We start from the raw sequence: 14,696 nt of genomic DNA, 5'->3' as shown, positions 1-14,696 counted from the left end.
ATATTGTACATCTCATAAATAGGATCACCCATATGTACACCTCAGCTGCTTGCATTTTTAATAATGTTCCTGACACTTTGAACATTACAAGTCACCATCCTTTAAAAAAACCCATCACTTATTCGTTACAGCCACAGTCAGAGAAGTGCTTTTGTCCCGAGCTTAATCACTTATTGTGTATACAATTTCTACAAGGCACTGCTTGATATTTCATTTAAATGTGATGAATGATATCATTACTCTGACTCTGGTGGTTTCGCTGGAGAACAAGCGAGCCTACAGCTGGGACTGACGATGTGCAGTAAGTGCTCTTTCATCGATCACACATTCATTGTAGAGATTCTTTCCCCCTCTTTCATCTTTGATTTTGAAGACAACTTAATAAAACTCCAGTTCACTCACAGACATTCTCCTTACAGACTCTTTAGTACCTGACTATCCCAACCTGTCACTTATACGCATGTAGCACATAGTTTGTGAGTTTCTGACCCTTCTTCTCTAATCCATGTGCCCTTTCTTGCATTTACTATGACTGTGTATAGTGCATGACAAATGCACAACGTGACATCTGCAGTGCTTCCTGTCATTCGAAGATCCTAAAGTCCCTTCTTGGTGTCCTCACAGTCAACCATTAATTTTTTTTCCACACCAGCTTAGTGCTATGCAAAACCACCAAGAGCCGTGACTCCACTCGCGATTGCATGTCGCGTCAGTATCTACGCATTTGCCTTTAAAAAGTGGTTATTGGGAAAACATGGCACCTGACTGGATCGTCCTGATAGCCCCACAGCGGGGGCGATGTCCGCAGTGGTTTCACAAGATCACTTTCCCTCCTCTCTGAGGTCAAAAGTCCACTGCAGAGGCAAAGAAGCAACATCCAGGAACATGCACAATGTTTATGTTGGTGCTGTAACGGGCTGAGCAGTGGGCTGAGGCGCAAACACAGTGACCTCAGGGGGAGCTGAGGGTAAACAGTCTAGTACCAGGTCCAAAATATCCACAACATCCCCCCTCTTCTCTTCTATTTTTTCTCTTCCTCCAACTGTAACCGGTTCTCCAAGTGTAAGCGCTGGTCACCTGTACTGGAATAAGTCCCTGTATGCCTGAGGGATCTTTTCAATCTCCACCGGCCTGGGTAAGAAGTGGGTGAGTTTCTGGTGTTTTTTAGTCCTGCCGCCCTCCCTGGGCGAGCCGTCCTTGTTTAAGGCCACATAGTAGAAGCGTCCCGTGTCTGTGTGCTTGTACAGAGTTGAAGCGTAGGTGTTGTACCAGTTCTCCTCAAACTGCTCCCTGAACACACATTCTGCTGTCAGCTTTTTCTGCAGGAGAGAAAACAACATATCAGTCATTCGCTGAAGTCCTGCTCGCACGACACTGAGTGAGAAAGGACAAACATTTGCAGCATTCAACAGATGCAGCCGAGGCAGAGATGGATGATGCCACTTTGCATGCAGGTTCCACTCCTGCTGGTGTGCTCTTTTATTGGAAGCTGAAATGAACCAGTAGAAACTCATTTGGGCAGGTGCTCGTTATGGCAAAAGAGAGGAAGTCATTACGAACGGCTTTTCTCTTTACGCCCATACTCATTCTTCAGACCTGTTAACCTCTGGTTGTGCATGGAGAATCATTTCCCTCCCTGTGATGCAAGAAGAACAGCGAGCAGGCATCCAGTCTTGCCTTGCTCTCTCTCTCTCTCACTTCTTACACACACACACACACACACACACACACACACACACACACACACACACACACACACACACACAGCAGCTCTCAAAGCCTCGGCCTTCACTGACAGCGCAGCATGAGCGATGGCTGCGGGTTCAGCAGGTGAGAGTGTGCTGGCTGAGTGAGTGTGTGAGAACAATAAGAGACATGAGGGTTAGAGCTGCTCTCCTGCCAAGACCAGTCAGTCACACAGCAGCTCTGCAAGCAGGTCGAACCTCAGTCAAGTCAGGGGTATCACCGAGGACCAGGGGCCAGATATGCACCCCTTTTGAGAGTATCCCAAGCAGTCGCTATCACCTCTTCTCCCCCCCGACTGTCCCTCCCAGGCGGTCTTTCCCTCGGACTAACATTTTTTGGCTGAGAAAACGCAGCTTCTCTACGCAGCGATCGGTCAATCTCTGCCTTTAATAAAACGCGTTATAGTTTGAGCAAGTGTTTGTGCAAGAGTCTCGGTTTTTATTCCAGCAGCAATTTTGTTGATTGGCTGTCAGGCTCTGCTTGGCTGCGGCTGTGTGGTGAAGCTGTTGTCTGTAAACACAGCCCTGAGGGCACATGACTGGGCCAACTCCATCCTAACACACACACACACACTCACACACACACACACACACACACACACACACACACACACACACACACACACACACACACACACACACACACACACACACACAAACCTCATCGGATCAAAAGCTTGTCAAGGTCTGGTGGTTGTGGGACGGAAGCACCCTTCTACCTGTTACCCTCCCCCTTCCCCCCTCCCAACTCCTGGCCTTTCAGCCTCAGACAGACGCGTCTACATCGCTCCTTCTGTCAGTCAGGTGACTCAGTCAGGTGTGCAATTACCCCCACCCCCACAAATCACTGCCTCCCACCATCATCCACCCCCTCCCCCAGGGTCAAGTCTCCAGGATGCCAGACTCTGATAGCATGCAGTAACAATATCTGCACTTTCAACCTAATGGCCGCGCTTAAAAGTAGCCTCTGTTCGAAATGTTCAGAGCCAGGGGGAGTCTGAGTCCTGAGAGGCCCTCAGGTAATGCCCTGGGACACCTGATACAGGTAACCCTCACATACTTCCCCTTCATTGTCTTTATCTCTTCCCTTTCCTCTCTCCCTGTCTCCAGATAGCAGCCACACGTGAGACAAAGTCAGCCAGGGTGAAAAGGATATTCTCTGCATATTGAATTTACTGTGGAAAAGCACAAGACGTTTCTCCTATATGTAACACTGCAGTCCAAACTTGGAATCTCCACCAAGTTCACCCACACCACACGTCCAGACTCATTCCAAATGTTCCTGTCTCCACTTTGGGAAAATATGTAAATATTTCTGCATATCTTAAATGAAGAGGTTGGTTTGTAAATCTGCTTTTCACTTGAATTCCTTCAAGTATAAAGGTTTTTTTTTTCTTTTCTTTGCTACTGCCTGTGTTGTTTTTTGGTCAAAAAGTCATCATCATTTATTGGATCAGCTGTCTTTATTGCTATACTGAAGGGAAGCAGCGAGAGGAAAGTATGTGACAGAGAGTGTGAGACCCTGGAAAAGGAGCACGTACTTGTTTTGTCTCACTGGTTTTCATAGCTGCCACGAGCCTTGATAACAAACTGACTCTCAGATTGCTCCTGAAAACGTATTTTTTAGAGCTCAATACTGGCGCATATTGTAAAAAAAGAGTCCTTTTCCTGAGAACGGTTGCAAAGCAGAGTATTCTGTAAAGCAAGTCACGTGTATCGAGTGCCAGGCTTGTCATGAATGAGACCCTGGGCTGCATGGCGAGGGCAGGGTTGTGAATGAAAGGAGGTTTTTTTTTGTTTTGACTCACCGACCCATAGAGCTCTCCTTTCTCATTCATGCCGAGGTAGAGTCCAGCGTCCACCCCTCTGATGCTGACCAGACCCACTGCAAGACTGATGAACTCCAGGATACCTGAGGTCAAACAATGCACGCACGCACGCACGCACGCACACACACACACACACACACACACACACACACACACACACGCACACACACACACATGCACACACACACACAATGCAAGAAACCAATCAGGAAAGCTCACAAACACACACACAGCAACAAGTGGCCTGCTGAAGCTGCTCTGCAGATTGTTCGTTGTCATCTTCTTGCATCACCATTCTACATTTGAAAAACTGCTGTCTTAAGGCCGCTAAATAACTCCTTTTTTTCCATCGATAACAGCAGAAAAGATGTAAGGCCTGGATGGGAACAGCACCAGATGAAGATTCCTTTGATTTTGTAGCTTGTTTTTTGCAGTCTGGTCTGAAGAACATACATCACTCATTTAATCATAGTAGATTGCGGTGTCTATAAATGTGTTCATCCTGTCTTTGGAACTTCCCAACTGGCTACTAATACAGACCGAGAAGTCACTTTTATGAAGCTGAGATGTGGTTACGTTGTTTCGTGGGCTGTTGACTCACAGGAAGCTACAGTACAGTGAACATGTACTTCAAAGGCAGGGAAACAACTGGTAAAATTAAAAGCTATTGGCTGTTGTGATGCAGAGGTTAGTCAGAGAGGATCCAGCTGGCTGTGCTGACTGGCAGAGGCCATCTTACAGCCACCTGGTCCCCATCTCCTCGACCTCATCTGATGCCAGAGGATGACAGAGAACATCCCTCTAATTTTTTCTGGGGTGAAGTGTGTGTTTCATATCCCTCTAATCAAAGCCATGTCTTCCTTGCAGCTCTGACAAAGACCTTGCATTTTAAAGCTAAGTGAAGCCAGAAACAAACACGCGGACCACCCATCCCTGTAAACCGGCTTGTTTTGGCTGAAATCGGAACATTAAACCTTCCCTGGATGCCGCAGTGGTCATGCTTTAATTTCGGGTTATTCCGCTCTTTCCGCAGCGAGCGAGCCGGCCTGCACCTGCGAGATGACTGCATGGATATGAGGCGCGAGACATGTGCGTATCTGCCCTCTGACCTCATTTGTTTCTCGTTCCCCCGCGAGCCGCACCTCGCTCCGTTTACATTAACGGTGCCGGCGTGCGCGCAGTACATGTGCGGGCTCGTTGTTGCTGTGACCGCGAGACGCGCACGCGCTGCTTGTTTGCTGAGAGACACCTGCCCCCCACGCGCAGCGGGGATTGCCAGAAAAAGGTGTGTGGCTCTGCTTTCCTGCGCGCCAGGTGACAGTGACGCACGAATGGGTATTCACTGGGGATGTGCGGCAGGAACAAGCCTCTTAATTAAACTCGCTTCACACAGTTGAACAGTGACAGCGGTGAAAATGGTCTAAACGGATAATACAAGACATATTACATGACAGTGAGCTGGTAAATAACTATAAACTGTAACTAAATTCTGTAATATTGGTAATTGCCTTCCTTTAGTTCACCGTAGGCCACAGTTCAACTCCTCTCACGTGTCATAAACGTGCAGCCTATTTAATAGCACGCTGTTGGTACTGTAAATCAAACTATAGGCCTATATCTTTCTATTGAGACAGACAAATTATATGGCAAAATCTGTAATATTTCGAATTTCTCTGAGTACAAAAGTTGAAATGCTAAGGAAGTACCCTCACCAAATCTGCTGTGGTCCTGTCTTGTCCCATGCACAGTCCCATTTGGGAATATCTCCAGCTGAAAGCCGGTCCTGCAGTAGAGCTGCCGCCGCCTCAGGATTCCTTTGAGGTGCCCGAAATCCGTCGGCGACCCCCGCTGCAGCCTCCCTTCAATCTGCCCCAGCCGCTCATTCAAGCCCACTGGAGACTCCGGTAGGGGCATATTCCCGAGCGCAGGGAAGCTTTGTAAATCCAAGTCGATTGTCCCCAGAAAACTCCCGACCTCTGCCATGGTGTGCACAGCTGTCAAATTAAGCGACGGCATTTAAAATCTACGGTGACTCAAGGAGGGGAAAAAAGTTTGCACAAGTCCGGTCCATGCACGCACAAAGCGTACCCAGCGCGCCGTGCTCCTCCAAATCAGAGGCGTCCTTTCAGTTTATTGATCGTCCTTTGCTATAATCATCAGTTTGATATCTCTGTTTATCAGATGGAAAGACTCTATTATATACATACTCCCCACGCATTCTCACATTGGATATTCAAACACAAGCCACGCCTGGCTGGCATCCCTTCTTACGCGCATCAGTTTCCTTACTGACGGTGTACTTTCAGTCCAACTTTTACCACTGATGATGCCGCTGTCTACGCGTTTCTGTCACTGCTCTCTCACAAAGCTGTATATATTCTCCCGCCGAGCAAATCCAAATCCAGAAGTATCTTCTCAGAGTTCCTGCGCTCCTGAACGCGGTCCGACGCTGTCTGATAAAACCACATCGCCTATCCAGGGGCAGGGATCTCTGGCAGCAGTTTGTGGTGCATCAAAATGCGACACAGATGCAGAGGGAAAGATCATCATTGTTCCATCACAAATGGAAGCTGACACAAATGCGCAAATCTATCATAAACTGTAACAACCACTCCACCACAAAGGCAATCCATAATTTACTCTGACTGGTTTTTGGTCACACTATACTCTCCTGGAAACAAAAAAAAGAAAGGAAAAAGAAAAAAAGGAAAACCACAAGGCATCAAGCGAACGTTTCCCCTACAAGATTATCAAAATAACCTGTGCATAATCTCAGAGCAATCCAACCTCCTGCACAAGTGTCAGTGCCAACCACTGCAGTTGGACGTTTTCATGAGAGCATTTTCTCCACCTCCTTGTTGGAAGCAGGTGCTTCCTCGCCCCTCTGCACAACGTTTGCAATGTGCTCCAGCAAAGCAGCAGCTTAACCACTTGTACTACTGGCAAGAAAGGGGGGTGGGGGGTGGGGTGGGGGGGGAATCCAAATGCTGATGACGTGTAGTATCAAATCTGACTGGTGCAGAGACTGTATGAACTTTTGGAGTCATCAGGGGTGCTTTGATAAAAGTGTTTTAGATGTCTTTTTTTAAACCTCTCCAACATTAATCCTCCAAAAATGTTGTTTTCCCAATGTTGATCCAAATAAGCTGCTGCTTCTCCACAAAACCTCTGCTGCTTAGTAATTATGCAACTACATTAAAAGGAGGGTGAGCACCACACACTGTGAAAAGAAAGATAGACAGGTATATATTTAACTACTTTACTGCCATAATTTTAACTTTAATACCATTTTTAAAAGATGATCACATGGTTTGCATGATAATCTGAAAAGTAACTGGTAACTATAGCTGTCCAATAAATATAATGCAGTAAAACATTTCCGCCTGAACTGCAGTGAAGTAAAAGTAGACAGTACAAGTACCTCAAAACTATACTTAATTACACTGCCTGAGTAAATGTACTTGCACCCTCACATCTCCATCTCTGCCTGTCAGCTGAACCTCCACTGGTGTCAAACATTTTGAGTTTTCAGGTGCACAGTGAGCTGTGCCATCATGCACATGAAAGAGAGCACAGAGAAAGCCACAACAGGAATAATGAATAATAGGTGTAATTTATGATTGAATGGGGATTTTGCATCTCTTCCGTGCACGTTGGTGCAACGGGTCCCAACTTGTGGCCTCGCAGGAACAAAAAAAAAAAGAAAGAAGAAAAAAAACCTGCAGCTGTTTAGTGAAGACTTTATTTCTGTGTGAGGATCGAAATGAAAACAAACTCCAGGAGTGTTTTAATTAGTTCACTGTTCTTGAGATATCAGTGACAGCAGGACGGTCGGGAGGGGAGGGCATGATTACATCAATAACACCGCTTAACTATTAGGCATGTTATTTTAGACCTCCTTCAAGCTGTTTTCGGAAACCCCCGTCCCGAGGGGGAGTTCTCACCTTAGAGCTGCTCATCTCAAGCAGCAGCAGCAGCCTCCCTGCAGAGAAGTGGGATTTATGACAGGGTCCCGAATGGTGACAAATAGTGTGTTAAAATTACGCAAAGTATGTACGATTGTTTTGATGTCACTGATGGGCTTTGATGAATTTCTTGGCTTCTTGTTTTTGGCCAATTTATCAGCTTTTGTGGTGGCGGTGTAATCTATTTTGAAGCAGATGTGACTGGCTTTCACAGCTCCTCTGAGTGGGATACAGTATGATTGACCCTCCAAAGCACGCAGGCCTTTTTCACTGCTACTAATTATGCCACTATAAATCTTACGGGTGTGTCATGGCTGCATTGAAGTCAGAGGAGGGACAGTGGCTTTCAGCTGGTGCGGGATATGAAAGGTGGTGGGGGTGATGAATGCCCATGGGCCTCTGCTTGATGAATTGGGCAAGGGGTTGACGAGGAGTCATGGATGGTCAGGCTTTGTGTGAACAGACACCAGGGCCCTCGCTGCAGAAGAGGATGAAAGGAGGATTCGTCTCAGCTGAAAGGGTGGAAGGAGAGGGATTAAAGGAAAGACAGAAGGGGAGAAAGAAAGAAAGAGACTGAGCAAGTGAAACGGAGTAATAGAAAATTAAAAGGAAACACCCAACTCCGTTTTCTTCCCTCCTCGCGAGCATGTTCTGACTTTTACCCACTGTCCATCTCCTGTGCACAGCACTGAAATCAGTCTGAAAGGCAATCTTATGAAGTGTTAGAATAAAAATCTAGAGGTGGTAATTTTGATTTCATTTTTTTTGGTAGCTATTAGAGCTACATCTGTTGCTGGTCAGCTATATTTTATAGTTGACATAGCAGATTTATGGCTGCAGACACACACATGCGCACACACACACATACACACACCCAAAATCCAGAGTTAAAATGTTCCCATATGCTGAGAACCTGCAGAGGATATAGAAATGAAGATAATGACTTCAAGTGCATGGCTGCGGCTTTGAAGTTGCTCTCCCATGAGTCACAGCGGGAGAGTTGAAATTGAAAATGAAGTTACACTTGCAGCGGGAATTGGGGGCTAATAAGTGCCTCACCTGTTTGTTTGGATTAGACAAACTTCATATGTGTCCTCTTCAGAGGTGAGCAAAGGTCGGCTTGGACAAATAAAGGCGGTGTGTTGTACAGGCTGAGATGTGTTTGATTCGATTATGGAGCACGCTGGAGGTGTTTGTATTTCGCAAAGTCATTGTTGAGGCAGGAGAAATAGTTTGGAAACTACACTCTCTTGAAGAGAGTTAGATGAGAAGATTGATACCGCTCTAACATCTGTACTGTAAATGTCAGCCAACAGCTGTTAGCTTAGCTTAGCATGAAGACTGGAAATAAGGGGAATAGCCTGGCTCTATCTGAAGTTAACTAACGCCTCATACCAGCACCTTTAAAGCTCACTTATGAGAATATCGTATCTTAGTGTGTACAAAAAAAATGAATCAGTTGTGATGTTAATGTTAATTTATGAGCTTTAGAGGTGCAAGTAAGTGCATTTTTTTTTAGCTGTTTCCCCCTGCTTTGAGTCTTTATGCCAAGCTAAGCCAACCAGATGCTCACTTTAACTTCATATCTGACAGACAGACACGTGACTGCTATCGGTCTTCTCATCAAACTCTCAGTGGATCAGCAAATTTCCCAAAATGTCAAAGAAAAACTGTAAGCATGTTGGTGCATTTTGTTTGTGTAAATTCCTCAACAAGATGCTCAAAAAATGTTCCGCATGAGAAGAAGGTGAAAGTCTCGCAACAGAGACCCCCCCCCCCCTCCTCTCATGCTGGTTAGAGGGGAGCCAGTTACAGCCTCCCTCTCCTGTGATGGATGCCCAGTTTAGAAGAAGGCCTCCTGCGCCTGATGGCTCACATGTAATCATCAGATCTGGGATCAGGTTCCTCAAACCTCTCTTAAACCCAGCCAAGTCAGGGCATGAAAAAACGGATGACTCAATGTCAGCGGCTATTAGGACTGAGACCTCGTACCTCATGCCACCCGGTTAACAAGGCCACTGAAGGGGTCAAACCCCCGCGTCTCCTGGCTGGAAAAGCAGCACAACAAAGTGTAAGGACTGTTGAGTGTAGCTGCAGAGCGGAGCTACAAACTCCCAGCGAGAGAGAGAGGAGAGAAAGGACATCATCTGTTCTTATTTTACCTTTTGTTAAGCAGCATGTGGAAAATGATCTTCACTGTGAGTTATTTGCAGAGCTGGATTCCGTGTTATTTCATTCCCTAGCAGAGACATAACAGAGAGGGTCTCCTCTTTCACGCAGGTGGTCCTTCGGCCTTGTTCAAGGGCACTGTGTGCGCTTGGGCGGGGGTAGGGAGGTGGGGGGGTGGGGGGGCACAGACAGATGCATGCGAATTTAGGTAATGGTGTAATATTTCAGCGCCTGCTTTCCTTGGCCACCCCATGTAAAGATAGTGTTAATTAATTTGTTTGCTTTGCTTTCAAGCACTAACGAATGGAGCCCTCCAGGTTTTGAGAAGCCACTACTATGCAAGGAACACAGTCTAAAACCAACATTTGTTGTACAAATTGCTTGCATATGTTCTTGGGAGAGGGAAAAAGATCCTTGTCATGACACACCAACAGAGATGTCCCACTATTTTTTTTTTAACTCGATGGGAAAAGCTTGGTCGGAATATTTTAAGTTTGTCTCCAACATTTTGGGTTAGCAGTAATTATCCGTACTCCAAACTTGCGGTTTTGCTGTTTTCATCAGACAGCTGACTTAAATATAAACTGGAACACTACATGCTGTATTTCATGGTGTAAACTTTCTACTTATCCATGAAATAAAGAAGGTTTTTAAAATAGAAAGATTCTTCTGGTGATCGTCACAGCCACTTAGTCATCAATAAATGGACATCTTTAGCTTTGGACAGGCAGTGATGCTGGCTAATGAGTCCAATTAAATGCAGTCTCACATCAGCTCCTGCTTCATGAATGACAGGCTGAAAGGAGCCCTCGCTATCTGAGCGATGTTCCACCTGTCCATCCACGCTGATGACTGAGGAGCGGTGTAATAACACCACTAACGGCTCAGCTTGTGTGTCTCCGCTCTGCAGGGCTGCGGTCTGATGTTAGCGAGTGTATATGCGTGATCATGATCCTGTCTGATGAGGGAACAGGCCCTCAGAGCGAGACTATTATTCTTACAACAACACAGAGCAGGAATCTACCCTCAAACAGATGTTAGGAGCCCTTTGTAGAGCCTTTGGCACGGAGCCCAACCCTACCTATCTGCACAGCTATTTACATGGCAATCCAGCTGCTCAGTCTCTCTTTTTCTTCTTCTTCTCTCTCTTTCTTTCACCCCACCCTTGCTTTTGCCCCCTCACTCTGCCTGTGTCTATACATTTACATTCCCCCTCTGTCTCTCCCTCCCTCCCTCCTTGTCTCCCCTCACTGTTTGAAATCAAATACCCACTCTCATATAAACTTTGATCAATCAAATGTACTAATTTGTTTAGCTGAGGAGACAGTGACATACTGATGCAGGTTCAGTTACACAGAGATGAAAAAGGCCAGGCGTCCCGAATCTCAGAATATCTTAGTGCTGACGCAAACCTTTACCCCACACTTTATATTTAGTCATTGCCTTTCACAGAAAAGCCAAATATATCCCCCCCAAAAATTCTACCTGCTACGCTGACTTATTGTCCCCTCTGGTCCAAGCAGATGTGGGAGGGAAGGATTTATAATGATAACCGTTCCTGGAATCAGAGTTTATATTTGCTTTCTCACTAATCTTGTGAGGTGATATAAAATACTTTGCACTTCTATTTTAGCCAGCAAGGCCTTTGATATGTGCATACCAAGAGTAAAGCCATTTGTTAAAGTCATTTATTTAATTTTATTTAACTCGTTTATCAAGTTCAGAGTACTTCAGGGGCTGTACAAAAGTTATTGGAGTGGGCAGAGGGGCTGAACCTTATGTTTCTCTTCAGCATTAGTACATTTTTCTTTGGACCCTCCCCTTGAATAAGAGAAAAATTGCAGCAAACTTTCCTTATATCCAAAAGCAATATAACAGAACACAAACTGTGCAGTTATTTTCACCATCAATAACTATAAGTGCATTAGGAAATTAGGATAACCCAATTTAACCTTGATATGTTAGTGGAACAATCAGAACTTTGACAGAATTGTTGTCATGGGGCCAAAGGCACCTTTATGGCCTGCGGTGCACAAATAGCCTTTTCATGTGACTTGAAGAGTAAAATAAAATCTGGGATGAGATTTACCAGTTCTTCCACCCCCCCCCCCCCCCCCCCCCCCGAAAAAAACTACTCCCCCTTTAGCAAAAACAAAAAATACATAACTTTGCCCCGTTTCTGACCCCTCTTTCCCCCTAATAACTATTGTACAGCCCCTAAGAACAGGAGCCAAACTATGGTTGCTAGAAAGAGTAAACGTGTTGACAGACTATATTTATGACTGCATTCATCAACTTGTTTTGTGGTCTGACATTTAAGTGTACTATTCTCATTTTCATAATCCTTACGGTTTAATAAAAGTCACAATGGCTTAAATGATGCAAAACAGCACAGCGTCTTCTAGCTCAGAGGACGGATCTGGTCCTCATTAGCAGGCAGCTCAGTGGCAGCATTATCACAAGATGATAATTAGACAAGCAACCTTCATGCAAATGAAAGGAAATGAAGTCAAAGTCCGCTGGGGCCCTGAAGCTGGCCGGCTTGTCAGTAGAGGGTGCTGATGTTTTCCCCTCTCAAAGCCCAGCCAACATCTCAGATTGCCTCAGAATCATGCAATGTCACGCTATGACAAATGGAGATACATTAGTTAATTAAAGTGGGGAGTTCAGAGTGGGGTGACGCAGGTCGTCCTTTCTTTGCTTTCGTTCTTAAACATTCCTCCGTGTCACGATGCAAAGGCAGAGCCGAGTCCAACTCGCTGGCGTGATTGGATGAGTTCTTTCTCAGTTTCTGCAATCAAGGCCGCTTCAGCCTCTGACGTAGTTTGCTGTTATTCTCCCGTCTGTTGTTGACTTAAGTGAATACTCATATCTGGTATATTAGTGGAGGTAATTTACTGTCTGGAGTGATTTACAGTTTGGGGTGACTGTGTGGGCCTGTGCATGTGAATGCTTGAGGTGTGTTTACCAAATAGGATTAACAGAAGGCATGTCTTTCGCGTGCTCATTGACATTAAACAGTTTCTCTGCCAGAGATGTTTGAATTGACTTAAAGTGATTTTTGGCAAATGAGGAAACGCCAAACTAACTAATGGGGCCAGCGGGTTCATTGTTGATGATTTGTATTGGGCGGCTAAAATGGAAAAGAAAGCAGAGAAACCCACTGTTTTCATCTGAAGTCTTCAACCTCTGCGTCTTTGATGTTATGGGGGTGAATAGTTGTGAGGTTGAGACAGTCTCTCCGCTGCCAGAAACAAGGCTGGAGGCTGAGACAGGTGCACCGCGTTCATCACATCCTGATGGAGGAGACCGAGGGCCAAGATGTTGTTCTCAACATATTGGAAGTGTTTGTTAACAGATGGAGACATGTGCTGGCAAACGTTACCTCACTTTGTCCAGAAAGAGGGGAGAGGAAAAGGATAGGGTGGAAAAGCAACGTTTAATTTCCAATGGCACGAAGGACATCGAGATAGAAAGGAAGAGAGAGAGATAAGAGAGAAATCAATCAAGATTCCATTTCAATATTTGCATGTCCCAGCACTGCGGTCTAACATAATATATAGTTGTAAGAGTAACCACAAAAGCGTCTTAATGCGCTTGTGTTTCGCCGCCAATCTCGTCTGAGAGAAAATGGTCGAGACTTTGTTTATTCCCAGGTTTTGACTATAATATCCAGCTGCAAATTGTGCAAAACCACAAACAGGTTAAGGATTTTCCCTCAGGAAATCTTTTTTTGTCCAGCGTCTGTCATACTTTTCAAGTACGTCTTAGTCACATATGTTCCTCTGCAGTCCACCCCTCTATCTGTGTTTGTATCACAGCTTTATTTCTCTTGTAAGGTCATGGAGCTACAGCTGGCATCAATATGGCAGGGCTTTTTTCTGTCTGAGTCCAGCGCTGGAAAGTTATATTCATAGGGCTAATCAGTTTAAAAGATAATGAAAACAGAGATTGTTTACAGAGATTAGGCCCTTGGAAATGGAGTAATCAGTGCTTTGAAAGGGAACTGACAGCGGTGGGCTGGATTACTGTCTGTAGAAACTGAGCAACGCCGCTCCATCTCTAACAAGCTCTTAGAGGCCTGATGTCATCACAGATAGAAGATAGAGTACCTTATCCTCCACTCCTCTCCATTTGCTCCTCTTTGCTGGAATGAAATTACTCAACGTTTAACAGATGGGGCACCTGTCAGCCAGATGTGTTTGAGTAATGAACAAAGTGTAGGATGAAGTAAGCGTTTTGACAAAAATGTCCACAGAAAAATTAATCATGGGCTTAATTTCTTCAGGACCCCATTTTTTAATATGCTGCATGATTTATGTGGCAATGGATTGATTTATGTCAGAGCAGAGATGCTCATACAAATACGCTCATGAAATATTTGTAACATTTCACGCTTTCATAAACATATGGATTATATACTTTTTTTGACATAAGCCACATTAAGTAAAGGCCAACTGTTGTGTTTATTCTTCTTGAGGGTAGGTTTTAATTTGTGTGGCTTAGTGTTGTTTGTTGGCCGAGCCATTCGATCCGGTTCCCATTTTATTGATTGGAGAGACACATGGGGCCCCAGTTTAATTGGGGAGGGGTTCCCTCATAAGAGCTCACCCCTGAAAAGCCATGAAAGTAATGATCAGTATCTCAGATCTCATCCAGCGAGGGGGGAACATATGTTTAGGATTTGGACTTATACTTGGTTGCCCCCTTCGCCAGCCAAACACGACTTGTATTCTTGTGCAAACTGGACGCACGGTGCGAGTATGTATGTAGCAACATGTCTTCTGACAGAGAGAAGATCTGGGAGAAAGATAGATACAGGGTTTGTGTCCAAGAAGATAGTGGATGTGATGTGCCAGGACAGGAGGTAGAGCAGCTCGTTTTGGCTCAGGATTTGACTCCACATTTGGCTGCTCTCAAGCCTTTCCTCTTGTTATTGGGGGAAAGAAGGGGGGACACCAGGGCTCGATTCCCACCTCCATCCTAGC

The 14,696-nt window shown here is 45.3% G+C and overlaps 1 protein-coding gene across 1 annotated transcript; it reads right to left on the bottom strand.

Moving 5' to 3' along the window:
* Nucleotides 1-805: 805 nt before the first annotated feature.
* Nucleotides 806-5,658, bottom strand: fgf16 (fibroblast growth factor 16). The gene is made up of 3 exons (XM_070962814.1): nucleotides 5,287-5,658; nucleotides 3,554-3,657; nucleotides 806-1,319 (listed from the first exon to the last, which is right to left on the bottom strand). The coding sequence occupies exons 1-3, from the start codon at nucleotides 5,588-5,590 to the stop codon at nucleotides 1,074-1,076; spliced, it is 654 nt and encodes a 217-aa protein (XP_070818915.1). The 5' UTR covers nucleotides 5,591-5,658; the 3' UTR covers nucleotides 806-1,073.
* Between the last annotated feature and the right edge of the window lie 9,038 nt (nucleotides 5,659-14,696).

The sequence above is a fragment of the Chaetodon trifascialis genome, chromosome 5 (genome assembly GCF_039877785.1).
Source record: "Chaetodon trifascialis isolate fChaTrf1 chromosome 5, fChaTrf1.hap1, whole genome shotgun sequence".
Lineage (NCBI taxonomy): Eukaryota > Metazoa > Chordata > Actinopteri > Chaetodontiformes > Chaetodontidae > Chaetodon > Chaetodon trifascialis.
The sequence above is the reverse complement of the archived record's forward strand: the minus strand, read 5'-3'. Positions and strand labels throughout refer to the sequence as shown.